General features: G+C 45.4%; 10 protein-coding genes across 10 annotated transcripts; 4 read left to right on the top strand and 6 right to left on the bottom strand.

Moving 5' to 3' along the window:
* Positions 1 to 75: 75 nt before the first annotated feature.
* V2V93DRAFT_351755 (uncharacterized protein) lies at positions 76 to 1,041 on the bottom strand. The gene is made up of 4 exons (XM_066907989.1): positions 885 to 1,041; positions 758 to 818; positions 560 to 689; positions 76 to 495 (listed from the first exon to the last, which is right to left on the bottom strand). Exons 1-4 carry the CDS (start codon positions 927 to 929, stop codon positions 390 to 392), a joined length of 342 nt encoding a protein of 113 aa, XP_066762998.1. The 5' UTR covers positions 930 to 1,041; the 3' UTR covers positions 76 to 389.
* Positions 1,042 to 1,197: 156 nt separating this feature from the next.
* V2V93DRAFT_376699 (uncharacterized protein) lies at positions 1,198 to 2,732 on the top strand. The gene is made up of 2 exons (XM_066911813.1): positions 1,198 to 1,633; positions 1,703 to 2,732. Exons 1-2 carry the CDS (start codon positions 1,291 to 1,293, stop codon positions 2,641 to 2,643), a joined length of 1,284 nt encoding a protein of 427 aa, XP_066762997.1. The 5' UTR covers positions 1,198 to 1,290; the 3' UTR covers positions 2,644 to 2,732.
* Positions 2,733 to 4,821: 2,089 nt separating this feature from the next.
* V2V93DRAFT_139908 (uncharacterized protein) lies at positions 4,822 to 10,565 on the top strand. Its single transcript, XM_066906835.1, has 4 exons — positions 4,822 to 5,269; positions 5,352 to 6,042; positions 6,111 to 8,059; positions 8,114 to 10,565. Exons 1-4 carry the CDS (start codon positions 4,932 to 4,934, stop codon positions 10,272 to 10,274), a joined length of 5,139 nt encoding a protein of 1,712 aa, XP_066762996.1. The 5' UTR covers positions 4,822 to 4,931; the 3' UTR covers positions 10,275 to 10,565.
* A 1,525-nt stretch (positions 10,566 to 12,090) lies between these two features.
* V2V93DRAFT_383103 (uncharacterized protein) lies at positions 12,091 to 13,153 on the top strand (the record flags this gene model as incomplete). Its single annotated transcript, XM_066912185.1, has 4 exons — positions 12,091 to 12,339; positions 12,419 to 12,513; positions 12,576 to 13,003; positions 13,068 to 13,153. 4 exons carry the CDS (start codon positions 12,091 to 12,093, stop codon positions 13,151 to 13,153), a joined length of 858 nt encoding a protein of 285 aa, XP_066762995.1.
* Positions 13,154 to 13,162: 9 nt separating this feature from the next.
* On the bottom strand, positions 13,163 to 14,671 carry V2V93DRAFT_376692 (uncharacterized protein). Its single transcript, XM_066911812.1, has 2 exons — positions 14,229 to 14,671; positions 13,163 to 14,166 (listed from the first exon to the last, which is right to left on the bottom strand). The coding sequence occupies exons 1-2, from the start codon at positions 14,632 to 14,634 to the stop codon at positions 13,313 to 13,315; spliced, it is 1,260 nt and encodes a 419-aa protein (XP_066762994.1). The 5' UTR covers positions 14,635 to 14,671; the 3' UTR covers positions 13,163 to 13,312.
* A 165-nt stretch (positions 14,672 to 14,836) lies between these two features.
* Positions 14,837 to 16,774, bottom strand: V2V93DRAFT_376690 (heat shock protein 70 family). The gene is made up of 2 exons (XM_066911811.1): positions 16,568 to 16,774; positions 14,837 to 16,506 (listed from the first exon to the last, which is right to left on the bottom strand). The coding sequence occupies exons 1-2, from the start codon at positions 16,658 to 16,660 to the stop codon at positions 14,896 to 14,898; spliced, it is 1,704 nt and encodes a 567-aa protein (XP_066762993.1). The 5' UTR covers positions 16,661 to 16,774; the 3' UTR covers positions 14,837 to 14,895.
* Positions 16,775 to 17,156: 382 nt separating this feature from the next.
* V2V93DRAFT_376687 (acyl-CoA N-acyltransferase) lies at positions 17,157 to 18,146 on the bottom strand. Its single transcript, XM_066911810.1, has 3 exons — positions 17,944 to 18,146; positions 17,643 to 17,873; positions 17,157 to 17,578 (listed from the first exon to the last, which is right to left on the bottom strand). Exons 1-3 carry the CDS (start codon positions 18,085 to 18,087, stop codon positions 17,381 to 17,383), a joined length of 573 nt encoding a protein of 190 aa, XP_066762992.1. The 5' UTR covers positions 18,088 to 18,146; the 3' UTR covers positions 17,157 to 17,380.
* Positions 18,147 to 18,319: 173 nt separating this feature from the next.
* V2V93DRAFT_383099 (uncharacterized protein) lies at positions 18,320 to 19,579 on the top strand (the record flags this gene model as incomplete). Its single annotated transcript, XM_066912184.1, has 2 exons — positions 18,320 to 18,393; positions 18,442 to 19,579. The coding sequence occupies 2 exons, from the start codon at positions 18,320 to 18,322 to the stop codon at positions 19,577 to 19,579; spliced, it is 1,212 nt and encodes a 403-aa protein (XP_066762991.1).
* On the bottom strand, positions 19,513 to 20,787 carry V2V93DRAFT_376678 (uncharacterized protein). Its single transcript, XM_066911809.1, has 5 exons — positions 20,611 to 20,787; positions 20,390 to 20,556; positions 20,305 to 20,334; positions 19,972 to 20,209; positions 19,513 to 19,844 (listed from the first exon to the last, which is right to left on the bottom strand). Exons 1-5 carry the CDS (start codon positions 20,701 to 20,703, stop codon positions 19,794 to 19,796), a joined length of 579 nt encoding a protein of 192 aa, XP_066762990.1. The 5' UTR covers positions 20,704 to 20,787; the 3' UTR covers positions 19,513 to 19,793.
* A 522-nt stretch (positions 20,788 to 21,309) lies between these two features.
* Positions 21,310 to 23,847, bottom strand: V2V93DRAFT_383097 (kinase-like domain-containing protein; the record flags this gene model as incomplete). The annotated part of the gene is made up of 3 exons (XM_066912183.1): positions 21,310 to 22,998; positions 23,056 to 23,577; positions 23,653 to 23,847. 3 exons carry the CDS (start codon positions 23,845 to 23,847, stop codon positions 21,310 to 21,312), a joined length of 2,406 nt encoding a protein of 801 aa, XP_066762989.1.
* Positions 23,848 to 24,170: the final 323 nt, after the last annotated feature.

Here is a 24,170-nt window from a genome sequence, read left to right as displayed (position 1 = left end):
GTGCGACTTCTGAATCTTTTGAGACTTGGATGAGGTATTTCGTGCGGAAGTTTACGATTCTGATTTTTTGACAAATAGCTGTAACAATACTTTATAAAATATAGAAAACAATTTGAAAGCAAACTAATTACCGAAAAGAACTAATGACCATAGTAAACAAAGAAGTATATAATACACACACATATACGACGACTTTTTCTCGTTGTGACAAAGAGAGCAAGAACTTTTTACTAACAACCTCAGCAAAGAGACAACAAAGCACGGCTCGTCAAGCACTTAATCGAAAAATCCCAACAGCTAAAAATCGAATAAATTTGTCTCTAAACTCAAGGAAATAACCATCGTTCAATACGTGTCGCTTTCCGCAATCGATTTAAATAACTATCTATTCACCTCGTCTTTTGAATCTTGGATGCACGCTGAACAGTTGCCTTACCGCGTGCAAGACCGACACCTTTGCCCTTTAATCCGCTTGATCTGAACATCGGGGCGTTCCTAAACCAGCAAACAGTCAGTAAATACTTCGCTTTTACTTTACCAACGATTTTGAAATACATACCGCAACATATCTGGCACAATGAAAAACCGCACATGCGAACCTCTGATGTACACTTGTTCCAGATGCGACACACGACCATCGCGTGCTGTCACTTGAATATCTCGTAATTGGCAGTTCATATTATCCTCGACTATAGCAAAAAGATACACTTATTAGTAACAATTTCTGTTGCGGCAAACTTTTATAGCAGCAAGGTACCTTCAATCAGCTTTCCTCGGTATGACTGACCGGTTATCAATTCAAGTGTGATAACATGTCCCTATAGCAGATAACCAATCAGTATATTCTCAAATACACTCGAAGAATAGATCGCGGAGAATCATACCTGCGACTCGTTCAACAACTTGATCGGAATTCCAATAGATCCCATCCTTGAAAGTTTCTTTTGATACTGTACAAAATCGAGAAAGTTCCGCTATATCCCTATATAACCAACTATCTATTTCCTAGCAAAAAAAGATCAAAAGGTGCAGGAAACCAACAAAAACAAAGCTTTCTCCTTTCTAACGGCAAACTCGTAGGCAATGGATTTCAGGGGTATCAAGCGGTGCCTGATATAGGGAATAAATGTGAAAACATATGCAGCACAAAAGTATTTCGCGTAGCTCCGTTTCTGTCATTTCTTTGGAATATAGTCGAAATCTGCTTTCTGCGCTAGATTTTCTGATATTTATCTCGGCAATGGCGAGTAGTTTATAAAGATCAACAGCGTGGATTGATGCCAGGTACACATGGAAAGCGGAGGATCCCCAGCAGCGAGGGCTTTACTGCTCAAAGAACAAGGCACGGCCGCCTTTAAGGCGATGGAGTACATGCGCGCTGTCGACTATTACACAGCGGCTTGGGAACTAGATCCCGATAATCACGTTTATATGGCGAATGTGTCAGCATGCTATATTAAGATGGAGGAATGGGCTTTAGTCGAGACAGTCGTGAATTCGGTGTTAACTGCCATGTGTGGGAGTGCTAATCCTCAACCCAGAGAACTACGTGGACAAAAGTTTGCTTCAAAACTGCTTTGGAGACGAGGCGTTGCCAGAAGGCACTTGAATAAATCCGCGCATAGCAAAGATGGTACGAATCTTTTATAAAATTTTACTCTCCCAAAGTATGAGCTGGAACTGACATCGATGTGCGATTTAGATTTGCAGACAGCATTGATACTGGACCCTAATTGCAGGGCAGATGTAGAAGAAGAACTAAAAAAATTGGAAAGTGACCAAAAACGGGACTCACAAAAGAAAACCCGACCAAAGCAGTTGTCAGGTGGTCGGAAGACGTCAGATCAGAGCAAGGGCACTGTTGAGCGTGATGCAGGACCCTTGGGAACGGTGGTTGATCAGCTTGACGTAGCACCCATCAAAGCTTTCAGTGGTGAGGGTGATAAGCGGCCTTGGAGAAGCGTCAGTGTTGAGGTACTTGATTCGCTACCTTCGGAGTACGCAGAGTATCTTCCCCATAAGCCTGTATCAACGAAGACTCCGACTGCCAACGCGTCTCAACCAGCCAAGCCTCCGACTACAGTTGCCGCTGCCACTATTTCAGATAGTCCTACTACGAAGGGTAAACAGACGTCGAATCCAAAACCTGCAAAAGAGGAAAAGCAATCACCAAATTCAACCCATTCGCTTCCATACGAGCTGAAGATGCAAGATATCGTGATTTCAGAATCATTTCCCACAAAGTTTAATGTTTACGAATTAACCCATCTCCTGCGTCGCCCACAATCAGAGCACGCACAAGTCCTGGCACATCTATTCTATAACTTCCCATCGGATAAATTCCCAACGATCTTTGGCCGTGGAGGCATAGAAAGCAATTTCATTGAAGCATTTTTGGAAGCGATAGAGTACGCTTGTGTCTCCGCTCTAAAAACCATAGACGTGGCGATGAAGAAAAACATCGTGTTACGGAGCATGAAGATACTTGACGATATGACACGTTGCGCACGCTTCCCTATAGCCAAGGCCTTTGCAAGCAATAAACGTATGCAAGACGCGTTTTCAGCGCTGCGAGGACTTGCGAGCGAAGAGAGAATGGAAATCGACGTTAGACACTCAGAAGACGCGTGGAGAAGCGCGTAGGCGTGCATATGATATGGCAGGGGTGTTATGTTTTGGAGCTCGAGTGTAAGATTGATATCAAATAATATTATTTGCATTTCTGTTGTGTAGGTTTCGTGAGAGTTAAAACATTAAGAACAAACTTATAGGAAAGCAACAAAAGAAACAACTCCAGAGACTGTAATTTGATATAACGACCGACGAACCAGGGAAGGAAAAAATAAGCCACCAAGAGCAATAACAAAACCAAACTTTTTAAAACCCACCATACTCCAGCGTCAAAGATATATAAATCAAAAAAATAGATAGACATCGAGAAAACGTAGTATAATATACAAAAGCGAAGTGGATCGTGCCACAACAGTGCCATGAGAGTCATAACAACAAAGCATGAGCAAGCAGCGACGAGAAACTGATCGGACAGTAACCTGTAGTAAAACTGCAAAAGAAAAAGAGAAAAAAGAAAAAACAGAAAAAAGAAACCCAAAGAGAACGGTGGATCACGATGGAAGGGGGTGGCACAAAGGGAAGGTAAGGACTGGGAAAAGATCATCGTCTAGCGGAGTAATCCAACGGGCGATCAGAGCTTTGCTCGAGAGAAGGAAAAGAGGTGTATTGGCCTGCAGAAACCGTATTAGCATGATACAGAGATATTGATAACAACGAAACAGAAGAGGATACACACCGTCAACTTCGTCAGGCATCAGGTTGAGACGCCGCCCGTTGCGACGGCAGGCGGCCACAAGATAAACGTTTTCATCCGAGTCCATGTAAATGGGTTGTGAGCCCGCACGTGCAGCAGACGGTGAATCTGCCAAGGTCTGTGACATTGTAGAGAGACGGACAACTTGCTCACGCATTGAAATACGTTGGGGACTAGGCTGAGGGCTGAAATAGGGGTCGCGGGAAGAGCAGGCCGATGATGATCTGCGCGCGGGACGGCGAGAGGGCGAGCGGAAGAAGAGCGAGGTTGTTGGTAGAGGGAGAAACATCGCCGTGTTATCCTGAGCCAACTCTCAGGCAGACAAGCCACAAGATAGACAAAAGAGAGAGCAACTGAAGGAAGGGAGCAGGACACAGGAGAGATAGGACAGGATCGGGCAGAAGATGAGAGCAAACCGAGAGCGAGAGCGCTATATATTTGGCATCGCGATGAGCTCGCCGCAGCGAAAAAAAGGAAAGGCGGACAAAGTCGGCTTTTTTTGTGAGTTTGTGACTCGTGAGTTTCGTGACTGAACGTGCGTCCTAACTGTTACGCACACAAACGCGTCCGGATTCGTCGGTTGCGGCGGTAGCTCTCGCAAAGGCAAAAAAAAGACTTGGAAACTGCGCGCGAGAAAGAAGATTCTGAGCCGCTGTCGTGGACTGTCAGGCAGGGTTTCTATTAAAAGCACTCGCCACTCGCTAATGAGCTGTTGCTGTACCGTTTGAGTAGAGCGGCAGAAACACCCCCTGGCTTCGCGCGGACTATAGGACACGAGGACGCGTGGAAAGCGAGCATGTTACTGTCTCCCAGAATAGAAGACGCTTAATGCAACAAATATAGGATTTTATAGTTGTTGATGTGAGCGAAAGACAACGCTGAACTCACTTTGAAGAATAGCTGCACAACGCTCACCTGTCTGGACTGGATATCTGTTCTTTGAGTAGTGGGATATCTTGTGAACTGCGCTTTCCATGATAGTACACGCATTGTCCCACTGATCAGCAGTCGGTGGGTGTATCACCGGAATGCAATATATACATGAAAGTTTAGCAAATTTTGATGCGCAGCATAAATGCTGCCTGTCGGCGCAGATTTACGCGCAGTACACAAGCAATGTTTTGCTCATAACTAAATGATCATAACGACTGCTGCGCGTTCACTCTCTTGTATTTTATCTCGAAATTCCGCAAGCTGATTAAATAATAATTCAGAATAAAAAAATAAAAAAATTGCCCGATTAAGCAGAGACTCTGACCACCTGACCTCTTCGCCTAAAACCCTCGTGAACCCTAATCCGCGCCACGCTAACTGCTTCGCGCGCTAATCCATCGTCGTTTTTCTACCGAGCCAAGTCACTTCTGCATTCCTCTTCTCTCGAATAAGTCTTCGGCCCCTGCGCGCCTTTTCTCCCGCGTATAACAACTCCCGTATTGCTGTGTTCGCTGTGACTGTGCCTGCGTCGCATAATTGACCTCGTTTCTCTTTCTATCTTCCTCGCTATCACTCCTCCTGTCACCGTCCACTCTATCGCCATGCCGTGCGGGCTGTCGTAGCCCGCCCGTGCAACCCTCTCTCTCGTCTGTCCCAAGCTGCAGAAATCACAATGGAGTCCTCTTCCCCCGATCCTTCGCTGCCTCGGCAGTTCGCGCCCGATGACGATTTCCGGCCCCGCTCTGCCTCGCCGTCGTCGCGTCTCCAGCCGACATTGATCCCGCGCGCTACTCGCGACAAACTTGCCTTCTCCAACTCGAGTCTTTCATTCAGCCCTTCAGCCAGTCCCCGGCGTGGTCGCTCTGTCTCAAACTCTCTTTTACCCGATCGCAGCGGTACTGGAGCCATGGGCACTCATTGGGCGCGCGCAAAGAACGTTAATGTCATTTTGGAGCTTGATCTCAACTGTAATGTTATCTGGGGAAGCAAATCATGGCCACATATCGTAGGGTATGATATATTCTGAAATATTGAATTGCTATTTCTTTTTATTTTCCCTTTTCTTTTTTTGCTGCTCTAATCGCCTCTGTAGAATCGACATTCAGACTATATATGGCAGACCTATATCGGAGGTTTTAGTCGGCGACAAAGACGTTTTTCAAAAAGCAACTGATGCTATGCTTGAAACCAACTCGTCCTACCGAGTTCGATTCACTACGATCCGGGGTGATCTGGCTCTTACGACTTCTAGCGACTCTATATATTCCCACGACTTGTCGACGTCGACGTCGAGGCATCAGTCTCCAGCATCTCGACCTTGCTTTCACGATTCTACTCCTAGTAGTAGTGCCGCTACATCTCGCACAAATTCGGCATTTCCATCAACGGAAAATTCGCGTCGCAACTCAATAATAGCAGATGAGCAATCAGCTATCGGTTTTGAAGCAGTAACTCCGCGAGCGATTTTGAGTACTCCCCCCGTCTCAAATGTAACTGACACTCCTACACCGACTTCAGTGCAGAACTATACCGAACAGCCTGTTACTCGACCTGTAACTACACCGGTTGCATCAACAGTGTCTACCACGGCTTCCGCTGCAGGAGAGTTAATCAGTACAAGTCCGTCCAAGCAATCATCTGGTACTGGTATAGACTCAATGACTAGTCGGTTTGACTCTTCGTCTTCTGAAGCCTCATCAATAACAGCCGGCCCTTCGAATACTCTTGAAATGGAGGGACAGGGAATTATTATTTTTGATCGCCATACCTTAGATCCTGTTTACGTATGCGAGCACCTACTGCTATTTTTTTTTTTTTTCATTTTAATGCATGATTAACTCTATTAATATAGTCTATGTGGGTATTAAAACCTTATATAGAACCAATTCGGCCAGTTGTGGATCTACCTCAGATTCTTGTCGATTCTCTCGGATTTGGATCGGATGTGTTAGCTGGCTATCTGTCAAAACTTACGCAGTTAGCTATCACTGATCCGCGAGATTTTCCAATGCAGGAGCCGATTATGTGTCGTATATGTGAGCGACAGATTCAGCCTTGGTGGTTTGAACGACATTCTGAACTTTGCCTTGTCGAACACAGAGCCGAAAATGATGTTCAAACCTGTCAAGATGCCCTCAGAGATCAACGGCAGCAGCTGATTACGCTTTTGGAACAGATCGAGTCGAGAGCGGAGCACGATGGAGCTGTTGAATATAGAAGCGTGCCTATAGTTCCTCCGCCTCTTCATAAATCAAGCTTGTCAATATCTGGATCGTCTTCTTCAACCAACTCACCAATGGGTAGTCCACAAAAATTGACTTTTCCACAGCATTGGAAAAATCCTGGAAAGCAGTTTCATCATCGGTCACCGGTCAGACTAATTGAGATGCTGCTTGATATTAGTGAACTTGCTCTCGAAATCAGCACTCCGGCTTTACGCGAGAATCTACTCACAGCTGATAGTAACGGTTATCAGATCAGGGTGCATTCGCCCGAGTCGGAAACACGCCTGCGAAAAGTCCTCACGTGGCAGCCGCCTTCCAATTTCGAAGGCGAGGGATTTCATCTTCTGATTAGTGACACACAAAATATTATGAAGGCAAAGATTGATGCAATTCTTCGATTGGGAAATACAATCACCTACGCAGAAAAAATCCAGCGGGAATTAAGTATTCTGGTGCAAGAGTGTGTTGAGAATACAATTGCTAGGGTGATCGAGCAAGGTAATATTATAGACGAGGTGGACGAAGACGAAAGTATTGGCGGTGAGACCGATGCGCAGTCAGACTTTGACGATCTCAACTTTTTCTCCAACGAATTTCGAGACGATCATGAGCAGTCACCTAGTTTGCTGGGGTATACTTCAAGCGGGATGTCTGTTGCTTCGGGCTCGTCGCCTCTTGAGACTATGACTCCTCGATCATCATTAGCTGGGCTAAATAGACCAAAGTCTAGAAAAGTCACTATTAAAGATGAAGAAGGTGGTGATAGTGATAGTAGCCGGTCATCACTACTATATCTGCGAGAGAAAGCAGATTCACCTGCTAGTGATCCTGAAATACGAGCAAAAGCTCGCATAAACAGCGCCAACTTGATGTTTGGATCACCGCATCGTCAAAAATCGCCTTCGCTTAATTTCTCAAAGTCTCCTCTTATAACAACACAAAAGCCGAAATTGGTAGGGCCGTCAGATACCAACGGCAGTGTCGGCCAAAGAAGTAATTCGACAGTGACCGCTGACATTAACAATATCAGCTTTACGCCTTTGACTTCACCCTTACTGTTTCCGATTGACTCATATCAGGAGCATGGGCGTCATCATCGACGGATGTCTTCGGCAGCTTCTGATTTTTCTAAAGCGCCGCTTTCACCTTTGCTTACGTCTGTCACTCCAGCTGTAAGACCCGCGCAGCCCAGTATCCGCGATTTTGAAGTGATCAAGCCTATATCTCGAGGCGCATTCGGTAGCGTATATCTCACCAAGAAGAAGAATACTGGTGAATATTTTGCAATCAAGGTGCTCAAAAAGTCCGACATGATTGCTAAAAATCAAATCACAAATGTTAAAGCTGAGCGCGCAATTATGATGGCTCAGGCTGAGAGTCCGTTTGTTGCAAAACTGTTTTTCACGTTTCAGAGTAAGGATTATTTGTATCTGGTTATGGAATATTTGAATGGTGGTGACTGTGCTGCATTGTTGAAGGCGTTTGGTGGTGGATTGCCGGAAGATTGGGTGAAAAAATATGTTGCAGAAGTGGTGCTTGGTATCGAGAATTTACATGGCCGAGGAATTGTTCATCGGTATGTAACTGGTTTCTCATCTTTAGAAGTTTATTAACGAATCCATGAATATAGAGACCTGAAGCCAGATAACTTGCTGATTGATAAAGATGGACATCTGAAATTAACTGATTTTGGACTTTCAAGAATGGGATTGGTCGGCCGACAAGCGAGACAAGGCGGCGCTGGTTCTGTTGATTCCGCTGAGCTCTTTACGCAAAATAGTCGATCGCAGTCAATTTCATCACAACCTGGCTCAATTGATACGCCTCTTTATGATGCTAATCAGATTTTTGGTGTCTCTCCTGGTTCTACACCTTTCGTGACGGGTGGTGGCGCGGACGCATCAGCCGGTCTGCCTAATGTTCCAGGATACTTCTCACTAAATAAGAATCCGAGCGAAGGGTATGCGAAATCGGCGACGCAGGTTTCATCGTTGACTAGTGCACTTTCGTCGCCCTTGGCTACCGGCCACAATGCATCGCCACGGAGCGAATCAATTCAATCTATGCTGAACTCGTTTACACTGAACGATATAGTTCCGCATTCGCGAGCGCATGCAAAGTCACTTCAAAAGGGTGGCGACGATGAGCAGGTATTTAGTGCCGGAAGCTCAGTGTCAAGCGAGACAGGATCGAATACGACTGGTCTAGGATTCCATCTTTCGACTGCTCATTCGTCTAGCTCAGGAAGGTCGTCTGCGAATCCGAGTTCCGCAGCTGCAGCATCAACGCTGATGCCACCGCCTCCTATTCTGAATACCTATGGTCCTTCTCAGACACCGCAAAATATGGCCTTGTTTGATCCAGCCAATAATGACGCGAAGAAATTTGTGGGAACACCAGATTATCTTGCTCCTGAGACAATTACGGGTACAGGACAAGATGAGATGAGCGACTGGTGGTCCCTTGGCGTTATAGTTTTTGAGTTTTTATACGGATACCCACCGTTTCATGCAGACACGCCTGCTGAAGTGTTTGAGAATATCCTTGCGCGGCGAATTGCTTGGCCCGAAGGCGATGCCAATGATCTGCCTCCTGTATCCGAGGAAGCACTTGATTTAATTAACCGGCTTATTTGTACTGATCCTGAGCAAAGGCTAGGTGCCAAATCTTCCGAAGAAGTGAGAGAGCACCCTTTTTTCAAAGAGATTGACTGGGACACGATTCTTACCGACGAGGCTTCATTTATTCCTCGACCCATTGACGATGAAGATACTGCCTACTTTGATGACCGCGGGGCCGGATTGCAGTCGTTTCCCGAAGAAGAGGCAGAGGAGAAGGAGAAAGAGAACCCGGTATCTGAAGCGGCTATTTCACCTATTCACCATCATTTCCATTTTCACAAGGAGAAGAGCGGTAAATCACGAAATCTGTTTCATGGAAATGGCTCTGCTGCTTCTGCGGATGATTCGTCTTCTTCATCGGGCCCGCTTGGGCAACAAAATGATGCAGGTACAGACTCGGAACATAGCAACCACAGTATCGGGTTGCCAGCCGATGGCACTTCACTTCTCGGTGCTACCGGAACCAGCCAGTCGCCTGCTCCTATTCCGCCGCCGCTTACGCCTTCGCGCTCTACTAAGACTTTGCCGCTTCATATTCCTCATCATTTCAGGGGTCGTAAGACACGAAGACTAAGTGAACCCGTTGCTGTTGACGACTTTGGCTCGTTCTCATTCAAGAATTTGAATGTTCTTGAGAAAGCCAACAAAGACGTAATCCAGCGTCTCAAGTCAGAGCATCTTGAGCAAATGAAGACGCCTATGCCTCCAGCCCAGCCGTCGGGCTTAATTGAACCGTCTCCAATCAAACCAGGTCGAAACGTCTCAGTAAGCGCTCAGGGCCAACCTACTCCATTCAATCACGGCAGCAGTAGCTCTGGAACCGGTAGCAGCGGTATTGTCAGGCGTCCTGGTTCACCGTCCAGTAGCTCGTCGAGTAATTCGAGTTTATACCGCAACGTGTCACCTAGTAGAAATCTGGTGCACTCGTCTATTCCCTCGTCTCCGTTGACGACATCGTTACCGATCAATGCCCCAGACGTAGCAATTGATCATGCCGAAAATGACCTTACTGAACATGAAAGCGGGAGTAAGCCATTGCCGAGGGATAGGCATCCAAGTACGCCGTCGCATATGATGTTACCAAGAGCCCTGTCCGGCGGCGAGAGTGGTGGAAGTAATCCACCCTCGCCCTTATCTTCTCGTCACGTTTCTTCAGGATCGATGAAGTAATATGGTTTCGCAGGAGTACTCTTCGAATACTAGTTATTATAAACGCACTTGTTATGCAGTGGTTTTGAAAAAAAATGGCGTTAATTGATATATGTTTTTGTCTTTGTTTTTATGTTTTAGTTTGCTCTCATAATGACGGTGTCTTTTCAGCGTGGTTTGATGTAGCTTGTATTACTTTTGGGGGATATTATAGAGTAGGAGCAGGTCTCGGAGTATTTGATTGATGTTCCTTATAAATTTATTTCTCTTATTTATCATAACTGATAATTATTTTTTATAGAAATGGCTGACTGGGATAGCCGGGAGTGACTGAACAAGTAAAAATATCTTAAATGGAATATAGTTAGGGGTACTTTAATTTGATGACGGCATAATTGCACTTAGATCTTTCACAATTATTAATATCAAGTTATGAGTTAGATGGGATCCTTGCTTTACTTGCAATTGAATAGGTTTCTACTACCGTCCAGCTATTCCTGTAAAATAATCAGCACTAAAGATCCGAATCATGGAAGAAAAACAACTGGAGGTTCTAGAAATTAATGACAGTTCACTTTAGACGATTTCTGAAAGGCTATAACTCATACGCAATGGTAGTCAATTCGCTCTGCAATGCCGCCTTTATATTGCCAAGTATGGCATTCAGGTGATTTTTTTATGATTCGAATATCAAAAATGTATAGGACGCATAAGTCCGACAGACAATGCAATTCAGGCCTTAGCGGGTATTGTACTATATCCCGATAATCGATATCGGATGCAGTGCCGTACATAACTTGGTAACAGGTCGCTGCTGCTGGGTATCATAAAGCATTCTTCCCGATCATAGCACCGCCAGAACATCTCGACCTGGATCCGTGCTGTAGAACCCCCAAAAAAATATTACCTACAGTAGAGATAAGATAATAAATAATAAAATGTCACGACCAATAAATCCAATTGTAGAAAATAAATACGCAAAAAATAGGCAGCTTTAGATGCATACTAAAAACATGAGCATGCATCAAATGAACTCAACAGGAAACGGTATTTTAATTATATTTTCTTTCTTGTTCAGTGAAGTTGTGTATTCAGTTTGTATTATTAAAGTTATATTAGGATGTGTAACAAAGTAAAAAAGAAAGACAGCAAATTAGGCACAGATATAGAGATCGAGAGAGAATGAAGAGTAGAAGAGGCGGCGTTGGGCAGTTATGCCAGATTTTAGAGTGAATTACAGTGAGCCGCAAAGAAAAAATAACAGCTAGGACCATACTAAGGAAAAAGCACCGTTTCCCGTCCGATCAACTCTAGTTAAGCTCCTTTAGGCCTACTTAGTACTGCGGTGGGAGACCACGCTGGAATCGTAGGTGTCCTAGTTTTTGGCTGTTTTTTTTTTGAGATGTTTGTATATCGTATTTGTGATTTGAAATAGAAGTTGCAAATTCTGCCTCTGGAAAGTTGCGTAGTAGATGTTGTACTAAACTGCGCTTTTGTGCGCCAAGTGTGAATCTGATATGGACTCAGGTGCAGCATGGTAGAAGTTGATTTTTTTACAGATAGATCAAGGATTAGTGTACATACACACATATATATATATATATATTGCCGCGACTGCGGTGCTGCTGCCATATCTGTAACTACGCACAGTAAATGCTGTCTTTGTAGATAATTTAAGGTTTGCCCAGCGTTGACGCTCTTGTAATTCCCAACCAGATTGCTAGACAAACTGTTATCGCGAATTTGTGCAATTGTTTCTCACCCATCCAGAAATTTATTATAACTCAAATTTAAGCAATATATGGTGAGCACTGTCATAACATCTAATATTGCTGTGATGCCACTTGCGACTGATGTAGCGAAACTATCGCTCACGGAAGAGTCGAAGCAGCCGATTGCTGAGCCTGGAACCGAACTAGCATCAACGGAAGAAAGCAGCAAAGGCGAGGAAACGAAGCAGGAAGAAGAAGAGATCGTTGATCCGTCTGAATTATCTAGAAGCATTGATAGATTACTGTTTGAATACTGTGAATTGATTGATAATTATCAGAGTATACGAACACGAGTCAGCCATTTGTTCGCCGATGTAAGTATTGCTTGCTGATAGCTCAAACAGCCTTGATTTTTATTGCAAAGCTTTTGATATTAATAATGCGTTTCCATAGGGGTTTTTTAATTTAGCTCAAGCAAACTATGGACGGACTAGGGGTCGCTTTGGGCAAGACCAGTACCATGGCAATATGTCTGCCGCGAAGGTGATGTACGCAGTCACTACTGCTAAGTTACATTAATAATGTCATACTAACTCCGATTGTAATATAGAGACGTCACAGAGAAACAGTACGCTCCTATATATTCTTCAATTGACGAAGATGTGTTATACTGCGATTGGGCAATAAAAGATGCTGCAATTCCGGTTGATGAAAAAGCAGAAGCAGAAGCAAAGGAAAAGGAAAAATTAGCTAGAGAGGTTACCGACTTGAAAAACATTGAAGAGATAAAGGAGAAAGTTTCCGCAACTGGCTCAGAAGATACTGATACCACCAGACGCCGAAAAGGCATTGAAAAGAAAGATAAAGCTGCAGGCACCATAGAAGAAGAGACAAAGGAGAAATCAGAAGAAGTGAAAGAGGAATCAAAGCCTGAAACGGTTCGGAAACCGCGGATTCCATTGAATATGGATCCTATAAGGTGGTTTGGAATACTAGTGCCGCAGCAGCTTCGCATGTCGCAACGATGCTTTAATGAAGGTACGATCTTTCCCCTCTCCAAAAAAAAAAAATCTTTCAAGTTCTTTACTGATCATAATAATAGCGACCGAGGCTATTGCCGAGATGTTAACTGTGATAAGTCGACTTGATGCACTAGAGAAGCATATTGCTGAGGTGCGAAAATTATAGCATTACCCAACCGAGCAGCGGATTAGACAATTTAAAAAGATTTATTTTTCACATATATGACCCAAAGATTCCCAGATAGATACAATTGAATAGGGGATATTTTACCAAATTTACTCCGATACAAGATTAAGCAAAAAATAATTCGTGAAATCATTAAGCCTAGTCAATTCCACTGACTGTAAATGTCAGAAAGTCAACTACGACATTATTAGCAGGTTTTGCGGTTCCCGTTGCGGGATCTATGGCATTGTCATCAAATACATCCTGAAGTCCTTCCTGCACTACCGCGGCGTCATCGACGCTGCGATTCGTTTGCACCACGTCGAGGATCACGACTTTAGCAAAATTGGCGACGGCTGATGTGATATTGAAGGAATTTCTTTGACGGACGTCTAAAGACACTAATGCATTTTGGGATAAACAGCGGATATCATGATCAGCAAATACTTCGTACAGAACTGACGCATTCAAATTGACTGAGGGAAAATCAGTCGAGTCTAGCAACCTAACAATAGACGATCCCATAGTGACGTTCTTCTCGCTACTGTATGAGAGGTGATAGATATCACAAGCCGAACTTGAGGCGTACTGGCATGTATCACCGGAAAAATCATTTGTGCAAATACATACACAAGAAGAATTACGAATGGCGCTTACACCATTATTTGCACAGTGCAGGATATCCGCGCACAAAGATGAAGAAATTTCTGGGGTTGCAGATGGGCTGCTTGAAGATAGTGTAGAAGTGGCAGGCTGAGTAAATGGAGTAAATGCCGGCTGCGTAATAGCAGTACTACTTGGGGTAGCGGTAGCTTCACTGGCGTTGTTCTTATGACGTGCGGTGATCTGGGTCGGAACAACGACGCAGACTAATATGATGGCAATAATTCCAAAAATCGCTAAAGATAATGTCCAACAAGGTAATCCTAAGATCCGTTTTCGGCTTATAGGAGGTCGTCCCGGAGTACCGCGATCCACTCCGCTCAATGTTTCGTCTTCTGCGCGAATAGGGGCTATAGAGCACAGATTAGTATGCAAATCAATTTTAGACTATATGGCTTATTGTGGTACACACGCAGGGCTTTTCCTAGTACACTGCTAGTCATTCGCTGGACGTGCCGACCGATTGAAGCAATACTGCGTCGCCGTTCAATATTCAGCGGTTGCGGCCTCTTACTCCGGACGATACCGGGTTTGATTTCTCTAGAAAACTGCTGAATCGAGCTCAATGAATGAGAAAAAGAAGAAGAAGAAGGAGGAGGAGGAAGAGGAGACAATTTGTCATTGTGAGATGAAGGAGCGGAGACTATTGCTGCAGGGATTGGGGGCAGAGCTCGGGTGGAGTAGTGCTTGATGCGGACGAGACGAGCGACTGTAGGCGAGCCTATGCTCTCGGTCTCAGCGTCACGATGCTGCTGATGCTGCTGATGCGGATGAGTGGTTGAGTCCGAATCCGGCAACGAGGCCGAGGGCACATCCATCCGCGGACGTTATTGTACGCACGAAAGCGAACGACAGAGGAAAAAAAAGCAGAGCGAGAACGATGAGCCTAATAGCTGCTGCGGCGCCGCGTAGAAGACTTTGACGCTAACCCCTGGTCCTTGCATTAGCTCATGTGAAACGAACCTTATTTGTGTGTGGGCCCCTGGTTGTGACAGAACTCTACTCAATTACATTGTCTTACTGATCAATCTATACTATTACTGCTTCGCCTCTATCGGATACATTACAAATGACCCTGCCTATTTTTGAACCTCCGCTGCTGGAACATCGCCCCGGACAGCGGCTCCTCCAATCTCTCGCACCGCGATGCTCACCTTGAGATCCGCAGTAATGTTCAGCACCACCTCAACCTTGCCGCCCGTCTTGGTGCCTTTGATCACGGCCTCTGCGATCTTAGTCGTCGGCTTAAGAACCTTTTCGCGCGTTTCCTCGTCTTCCTCATCAGAAAATGGCTCGTCATCATCATCGAGATCATCCTCCTCAGTCGTATCCTTGGCTATCCGTTCGACCTTGTGCGTCAAGATCTCCCGCTCTGCTTCATAGATCCCAACAAGTACGTCTCCGCCCTCGGCAGGAACGTCAAATATGGCCGACCGCCGCACAGGCACGGCAGTATAGCTCTCCAGCAGAGGGAAAAACTTACTGTCTGCTACAACAACGCCGACGGCCTTGGCCAGGTGTGGGGCGTTAGTTACAACAGGCTGCAAGCTCTCGTCAATATCACTCTGCTCAAATCCAGCAATCAGCGAAGCCTGAACTGCCGCACCGCGAGCAATCAGCTCGGCAGGATTAAGCGCCTTCGCGCTGCTCGATGGTGCCGCAATGTGCGTGCTCTCTGGGAAAACGGCCTGCAGTCTGTCAAGAATCTTGGGCGTGTGCGAACTTCCTCCAGCGAGTACGACCTCGTCGACATCAAGTACATCAAGGCCAGCCTTTTTGACAAGGACTTCGACAAATGAAACTGCGTTGTCAAACTGCTTCCGAGCAAGCATCTCGAATCGTAGTCGGTTGATGTTAGAATGGAAATCAAAGCCACCAGCCAACGATTCAATAGAGATAGTAGCAGAGTTGCTCGCGCTCAAAGTCTTGCGAGTAATCTCGCATTCTGCGAGCAGTTTGGCAATCGACCGAGCAGACTCCTTACGCGGGTCAATTCCGTTTTTCTTCTCAAACTCTTTTGCAAAATGGTCAGCAAGGCTGTCATCCAGACTTGCGCCACCAAGCTCGTAATTGTGCGCGGTGGCAAGGACAGTATACATTCCACCACGGACGGCAATGACGGCGCCATCAGAGCGAGTGTAGCCAAAGTCCACAACGACAACAATTCTGTCTTTGGGGAATGCACCGTGAGTAGCAGCATCGTAGGCCAGAAGTGCGGAAACGGGCTCGGGAACAATTTGCAAGACATGAATGCCAGCAGAAGTTGCGATAGCATTCAATTCTTCACGCTGCTTGGGCGTGAAGTCAGTCGGAACAGTAATAACGGCTCCGGTTAGCGCTTTTCCCAAAAAGTCCTCGGCAGAACCCTTCAATCTCAAAAGATGTCTCTTGGCAATCTCAGACACAGAGACAAATTCAGGCTCTGCGCCTTCCTCAGACGATGTGACGATTTTATATCCAACCACGCCTTCCTGCTCGACCGGGCGCGCCGATCTATGCGAGTATGTAGGGTCGATATCCGAAAATGACTTGCCGATAAAATCTCGGAAATTTACCACTGTGTTGGTGGAGTTGCGGATCAGCTGTGCTTTAGCCTGTAGGCCATGGTATTCGTCTTCGCCAACGTAGGCAAGAGCTGATGGGATACTACGATCACCATCCTGGTTAGGAATAAGATCAACATTGCCATCCTATACATAACACAAAGTTAGCAATCGAAATACAGTTTTGTAACCATATTTCTGATCGTACCGATCCAGTGAAGGAAAGCGAAGAGTTGGCATTGCCGAAGGAGATACCGATGACGGTCATCGCCTCATCACCATTTTGCTGTGCTTCCGACATCTTTTCTAATTATATATACAGATATAGCTTAATAATTCCTGCTAACACTCTTGAATGTCTTCTATCTGAAAAGTAAATACAGGCAGATGGATGAAATATGGGGATGTGGAACAGTCGCTGGTATGAAAAAAATTGGCAAGAAACTTTTTTAGCATTTCTCGAGATTGTGATATTAGAGTTTCAAAGTGCACAAATAAGAAATATCATGGCTCTAATGCACGTGATTAGACTGATAGATGAATCAAAGATTGGAACAGTTGATGCTGCTGTCATTCAAATATCAAATATTGGACGACCAAATGCTTTGGCACCTTGATTGTGCTTGACGGTGAAGTTTGTAGGAAATAAGAGCTCAATACTTGTGCAAACGACGTGAACGTAGATATTCGGGAGCTTGTTAGTATGTCCCAACCGGCATAAATCCATCGGCAGAAGCCGGCTGGCTACCAGTACTCGGTTACTATCTACAAACTTGCAGCGAGGGCGCGAGAAAAGAATCATTTTATGTATGCTATGAATATGACTAAAAGGAATGAATTCATAAATAATAGACGACCGAATAAGTATAGATCACAGAAATCCGTTATACAACAATGACCTACCCACAATAAAGCATAAACACTAACACGACGCCAAAAAAAAAACACCATCAATGAATGCAAAAGCAAACGACACCAAAGCACACAGTACTCCATATAATTCAGTGCATTATAAATCCGATTAACGAGTGGCAGGAGTGGACTGCTTGCGCATCACGAGCGCGTCAGCCTTGCCCTGGTAGTATCCCTTGTCACGCCTCTCGATTATGTATCCTTGATGCTCATAAAACTTTATAGCACCGTAATTGGTATGTGCGACTTGTAAGAAGCTGGTTTTGATTCCAGACGTGACAGATGTTCGCATTGTTGTCTCGAGCTTCTGTGTAAGATGTGCAAGAGTGTCAGTATAGTTGATCAAGTTCAGAAGTAGAGGTGCTGCTAACCTGAAGAAGGATACGTCCGATGCCTGAGCGTCTATATTGCTCTCCAACAGCAAGCACCATTACATGCCCATGGCAAATACGATGGTCAGCAATCGAGCGGGCTAGCTTGCCGGCGACAACGCCAATGATGACACCGGAATCAGAATCACGAGCAATGAGTAGTTTTGAGTCTCGCGAGGTAATGAATTGCAGGAGAAACCCAGCAGAGTAGGTAAGCTGCAAATTGTGATTCTAGATATAGCAGTTAGAAGAAAAATGGTACACATCATATGCAATTACTGCTGTATTTCAAGCCTCATACCAGGAACTGTCGCGCAGCGTCGAGGTCGCGTGTAGAGAAAGAGCTGATGCGCACGTGCAAGACTCGCGCCCGATAGTGACCCGCAGAGTGATCCACAGAGAGCGGCAGCAGCGGCAAAAAAGCAGGCTGTACAAGCACCGCCATTTGGAGGGAAGACCTGGAGAGCGTCCGAGGGAACGGGAAGGAGGGAAAGAGAGCGCGCGAGCAAAGCGATAAAATACGGGGCAATTTGAAGCTCGACCGGAGCCGTAAACAGCCTTCCGATCGCCCGCTGCTCACATTTAGTCATGTGACTGGTCATGTGTAAATTTTCAATATCGACTTTTTTTGAGTAGTATCTTGGATAATTACAAAGCTCGCTACAGTCAAGCACACAATGACGGCGCAGCTCTGTAAAAGGTGCTCTGCCACAGAATCGGTCGTCGTCTCGCGCAAGGAGCCGTTTTGCAGGTTTGTTACTTCTTGCAGATGCTTCCGAATCTAAATTAACCATCTAAGGTCCTGTTTTGAGCGCTACCTGCGCGGCAAAGAACGCAAGCAAATGACTCCATACAAAGTGACCTATCCGTCACGAACTTCCCCGCCTACTCAGCCAGCACGACTGTTACTTGCCCTATCTTTGGGGTCGTCGTCTTTGGCGTTGCTTGAGATGTTGCTTGAGCATCTGCGCGATCAAATGGAAACACATCGCGGCGCTACTGGATTCACGATTGTTGCTGTACATGTTGATTGCTCGCCTATACTGTCTTATAACAGAGATCCAAAGGCTGTTATTCAAGAACTTCAGAAAGAATTTAGTGAACTGTGTACATTTGAAACGGTTTCTATCGACGAGTTCTTGCAGGATCAAGAGCTTTTGGGTACTTTTACTCATCTTGATCTGGAAACTTACTCTTTTTCTCAATGCGGTGAGTTAGCATCCCGCAGTGTCAAGTCAGATATTCTTGATAAAATACGAGATCGTACAGCAAAGCAAGATTTTTTATTCTCAATAATCCACAATCTACTTGTTCGCTCAGCACGGTCTCATAACTCATCGCATATTCTCTTTGGAGACAGTATGTCTCGTCTTGCCGAACGCGTCCTCAGTCTTACATCGAAGGGCCGCGGCGCCGCAGTTTCATCTTCGATAGCCGATAACATTATATGCAAGAACGGCATTGCGCAACTTTACCCTATGCGAGAAATCATGCGAGCAGAAGCAGAAGCTTATGTTGCTATGCAAGATTTTTCACAGTATGTCATTACCCCAACTCAGCGCCCACCTACGATTCTGCGCATGATGACAATTGACGATTTATTGGTCAACTACTTTACTGATATTGAGGCTGGCTTTCCGAGTATTGTCTCAACTGTTGTCCGTACAGCGGACAAATTGAAAGACACAACTGCAGAGTCTAACTCAGTTTGCGCTTTGTGCGGAGTGAAATGTTTAGCTGAACCCGAGAGATGGTTGAAAGAGATTACGGTCAGCAAGCCTGCTTTGGAAGGCGAATCTCTAGAACCTACTGAGACCAGCGCTCAACATTCAGACAAGCCAATTTTATGCTACGGTTGTTTAGTTGCCACGAATTCTTCTTCATTTACATGGCCGCGCAGCTCAAAAGATGAAATATTACGCCAATATGAATTATAATATGTTTAATATCCAAACAAAAAAAGTACAGTTATTACATTCCTCACAACACCGTCACCTGACGCCGGTCTCGACATCCGCAACTGATGTACTCTCCGCCGGAGCAGCATTTGCGCTGCTAGTCTCTCCACCCCCCCAGCTGAACCAGCTCTTTTTTTTCTTTTGCATGACTTCTCTGGGTGGTAATGGTGGCGCTTGCGCCTGAGTAGCAGTGTTATGTGGATGGGCCGCCGATGATCTGGCTGACGTCGTTTGCGTTGGACGCTGATCATGAGTAGGATTAGTAGTTGGCCTTGATTGAGTAATTGCAGTCGTAGGAGTATTACCATGCTACACGACTATTAGCTAAAAGGTTCATTATAGCTAAACGGCTAGTTTAGTTGTTCACTCACCTTCAAATTTTTCTGTCCGACCTCACGAAGGTGCTTTTCCAGTAACAAAGAGTTGCGACTATTTGCCTTGTACACGACATTTACTATATCTCCTACGATCGGAACGAGGCCAAATGCAAAGTCAATCATGACGTTGCCAATCATCTTGGAGTATAAAGGAGTTGGCAAGCCACCATCAATCTTGCTAGCGGATTGAACGACGGAGTAAGATAGATATGCTGCTATAATGTCGCCAATTCTGGTGGAGTAGCGGTAATTAGCTTCTTTTGTATATACTACACAATAAAAAAATTTGTGACGGATATTGAAGATGAAGGTGAAGATGACACATACCCGGGAATTATTCCAATAACGGCGCTCCATCTGCATACAATTAGAGTCGAGGTTCCTAGTTAATATAAAGAAATAGTCTACATACCCGATTCCTAATCCACAGCAGCAAATACCGAGACTCATATCTAAATAATAAGATCGTCTTTTGACCTTTGTCAACACCTTCGCATCGTTCTCCGAGATTCCAGGAGGAGGAGGACGTCTCCTCTTTGATTTTTTCTTCTTATTAGCCTGCATGTCTTCCATAGGCACCTAAAGCTCATGAATTAGTCGCTGCTTTTAGGAAGAAGAATCGGTGTGATTTACTTGTTCAAAATAGGGATCTTCGGTGCCGAAAGCGTTGTTGACAGATTCCTGAAAGAACCGTCGAGCAATATACTTGCCAATAAAGGACGACATTGTATGCAAACCTTTGAGCTCTGAAGAAACAAAAATAAAGAATAAAGGGGGCGGGTGATCACAGCAGGTATATATAAACAAGACATGGAAGCGGTGCCGCACGGACTGTGCTTCTGCTAAGCCTGGTTCTCGGCTTCTACTCCCATAGCGCCGCACGCTCGTTGATCTTTATGACATCATTCTCAGCCTTTGCACTCCAATAATTTAACATCTACTCGTTCACTGGAAAAACTTATTTCAGAAAACATTATTTTGCAATAAATCCTGATTAAAAAAATATTATCTGTTGAAATCTAAACAGGTATTACAGAAATTTTCTCAAAACAAACGCTACCTAAAAGCGAAACAAATGCTAACTCTTCCTTTAATCCACGTCCGAACACTGCAAATAACCGAAAAAAAAAAAAAGGAAAAATAAACCAAGTCCAGATAGTCTTCACAAAAAAGTAAATATAAGCATGCTCCTTTCATCTCATTTAGATAAGATCGAGTCTCGCTGGAGCGAATTGGTATTTACTCCACGCAAAAACGCACAAATGCTAGACACCAATTAACTACAATGTTTAGCCAAAGTGCAGCTGCCCATTCAAAGAAAATAGCACGTATCTACGCAGAAGGGACGTTCGCAGTAGTTCCACGTCGTCGGAAAAAGTCCATGACCTTCCTAGCAGGTCCGGTACCGCCGTACTTTCGCTTCTCTTCGTATCCACTGTTAAATTTTCGAACATTGGAAGTATTCATTGTACTCTCGTGCTTCACTTGAGTAGCCGTTTTTGACTGAGGAAGCTGCTGCTGCTGTTCTGACTTCACCGCAGCAGTAGTCTTGATCCGGCCGAAAAACTTTTCTGCGTTATAGCTCAAACTAGATTGTCCTCGTCGGTGTCCTCGTCCCGGTGTAGCTGCAGCCCCAGGCACCTTTCGTGACGCCGACGCCGATGCCGACGCAGCCGCAACTATAGCAGCCGAACTCGCCAAACTCTTCGTCGCGCTTGCTTCTGCCGCTACGGAATCTTGCCTTTGTAGCGAGTTGGGAATGAACATCGACTGCGGCCGCTCTCGCTTGCGCGACGGTACTGTAGACGCATCTAGCTGCCCCGAACCGACTGCACCCGTCCTTGCCGAAGGTTTGATCTGTTCAAGATTCTTCATATCGTCAAGTGGAGGAAGCGGCTTCAGTAAATCAGGAACATTAGGCGACGATGTGGACTTTGGAGGCAAAGATGTAGGAAACAATTGCATACTCGTCGGTCGAGACCGTCTCGTCGGAACCGGCAAGCGCGAGTTTGTGCTACGCGGCGACGCCGAGGCAGACTCCGTCTGCTCATTGACACCAGATAGTCTAAAGCTACGTCGCTTATTTTGTGGACCAGAACTTGAATACGAGCGGGGAATACTCGAGGGAGCGGTAGAAAGAGGGGGCGTTGCCTCTTGCTCCTCTTCGGCAATGGCTTCGTGAATCGTCTCGGCGGCCAAACTAGTCTGCTCAATGATGGCCTCTTGTTGTTCCTCCAACGCAGCTGGGGTCACTATAGGAGCAAATGCAGCGGAGTGCTGAGGCTTTTGTTGGTTGACAACAGCTGGCCTTACAGGCTCCATCATCGCGCGCGGAGTAGCTGTAGACGGTTTTGTGTACTCCAATTGTATCGTATGTCGTTTCTCATATTTACTAGTTTGATGTGGCGCTTGCTGTAAAGGAGCAGAAGAACTCTTGCCCGACGGCGATGACTGAAGTGTCGTCTGATGAAGTTGTTTTTGCATGTTTTCAATGTCGTTTTGATCTGAAGAAGAGGGTAATATAGAGGACGTGTGTGCAAAGCCTGTAGCCGTCTCTGAGGATGCAGCATATGATCGTCTTTTATCCGCCACGCCGACCGATGATTGATTTCGTCTATGGCTTGAACCAGTGGGTTCGACATAAGAGAAGCGATGACTAGTTGTGTCTCGCACACTTGTAGATCTAGGAATACCAGGCGAGATCATCGAGTGTCTAGACGACCGCATAGCGCGCTCAGTCTCAGGCTGCGGCGAAAGCATGCTCTCCCATTCTTTAGGTTTAACCGATAAAAATTTTGTGTACGGCAACAACCACGAATGCGCCCGTACTTCAAGCAGGTCAGCGCGAGTCTCGGGGTCAGATACTAATATGCGTCGGAGAAGATCCCGAGGCATTGGCTTAACATAATCAGGAAATGTGAGGGGCGTTGTTGTGATGTAGCGGTAAAGCTGAGTGATGTTTGATCCGTTTGGATTCTGTGGATCGTCATCAAATGGAAGGTATCCAGCTAACATGGCATACTATTCTCACCCGTTAGCAACAAGACCGTAACAGATTTGAAAAAGAGTGACACATACCAGAATTACACCACAGCTCCAAACATCGACTTTTCGACCACAATACTTGCCCTGGCTCACGACCAACTCAGGGGCTGCATAGCAAGGGGATCCACAGCTTGTGCTCATGAGATCGGCATTAGGAAGACCCGAGGCAACGTCGTCAGGATTGAATACATTTGCAAATCCAAAATCAGTAATGATAATGTTCTTATGTTTGTCGAGTAGAAGATTTTCAAGCTTGAGGTCTCGGTGAACAATGCCTTTTGAATGCAAATAATCGACGCCTGAAATTAGTTGCGCGAATAATCTGCATCCAGACGAGTCTTTTAAATACTTGTTCTGCAAAATATACTCAAAGAGCTCACCACCAGAGGCATATTCAAGAACTATGCCAATGTACTTTTCATTTTGGATGATCTCTTGCAAGCGCACCAGATTCGGGTGTCGCAGATGTCGCAGCACTATGATCTCGCGCTGGAACTTGGCTTCACGATTCGACATTGGCGGGATATTTTCCTTTCTAATAAGTTTGACGGCAACCTGTAATTTTGAGAAAGATTAAGACACGTCAGCACACAGATTTGAGCAAGAACAGAATAGAATGTAGAAAAGTACCTCTGAAGGCTGCTTTCCATCGCGTCTCCAGCCAAGTTTGACTTTCCCAAATTCACCTTCCCCAAGAGTAGTTCCGAGCATGTAGTTTCCGAATTTGACAGCCTCCTTGCCGACAGGACGCATGTCGACGACGGCAGCGCCTGGATACATTGAAGAGGCCATATCAGCAGATTGAGCGGTTGCGACAGCGGCCATTTACGTGTCAAGCTAAGAAACGCAAAGGCTATTAAGAAAAATAAAACCTATAGATAGAAGCGAAGAGAACGCGATATGGAGGGAGGCGGTGGACGAGGAGGAAGGGGCTCTTTGTCGGCAACGAGAACCACAAGATCACAATATCCGCTATCTGAAACCACGACTTGAAGCAGGCACACTTATATGGCACGAAGCACGCTTTCCCGGCAGAAACAAAGAGCGCAAAAAATTTTATCGTTTATGCAGGCTGCCCTTTGGCAGAAGGTTCCGGCCTGGACGAGTGATGGATGTGGAGAAAGAGCAACGCGAAGAAGAGAGGCGAA

Source organism: Kockiozyma suomiensis, assembly GCF_038497685.1.
Source record: "Kockiozyma suomiensis strain NRRL Y-17356 unplaced genomic scaffold V2V93scaffold_21, whole genome shotgun sequence".
NCBI lineage: Eukaryota > Fungi > Ascomycota > Lipomycetes > Lipomycetales > Lipomycetaceae > Kockiozyma > Kockiozyma suomiensis.
The sequence above is the reverse complement of the archived record's forward strand: the minus strand, read 5'-3'. Positions and strand labels throughout refer to the sequence as shown.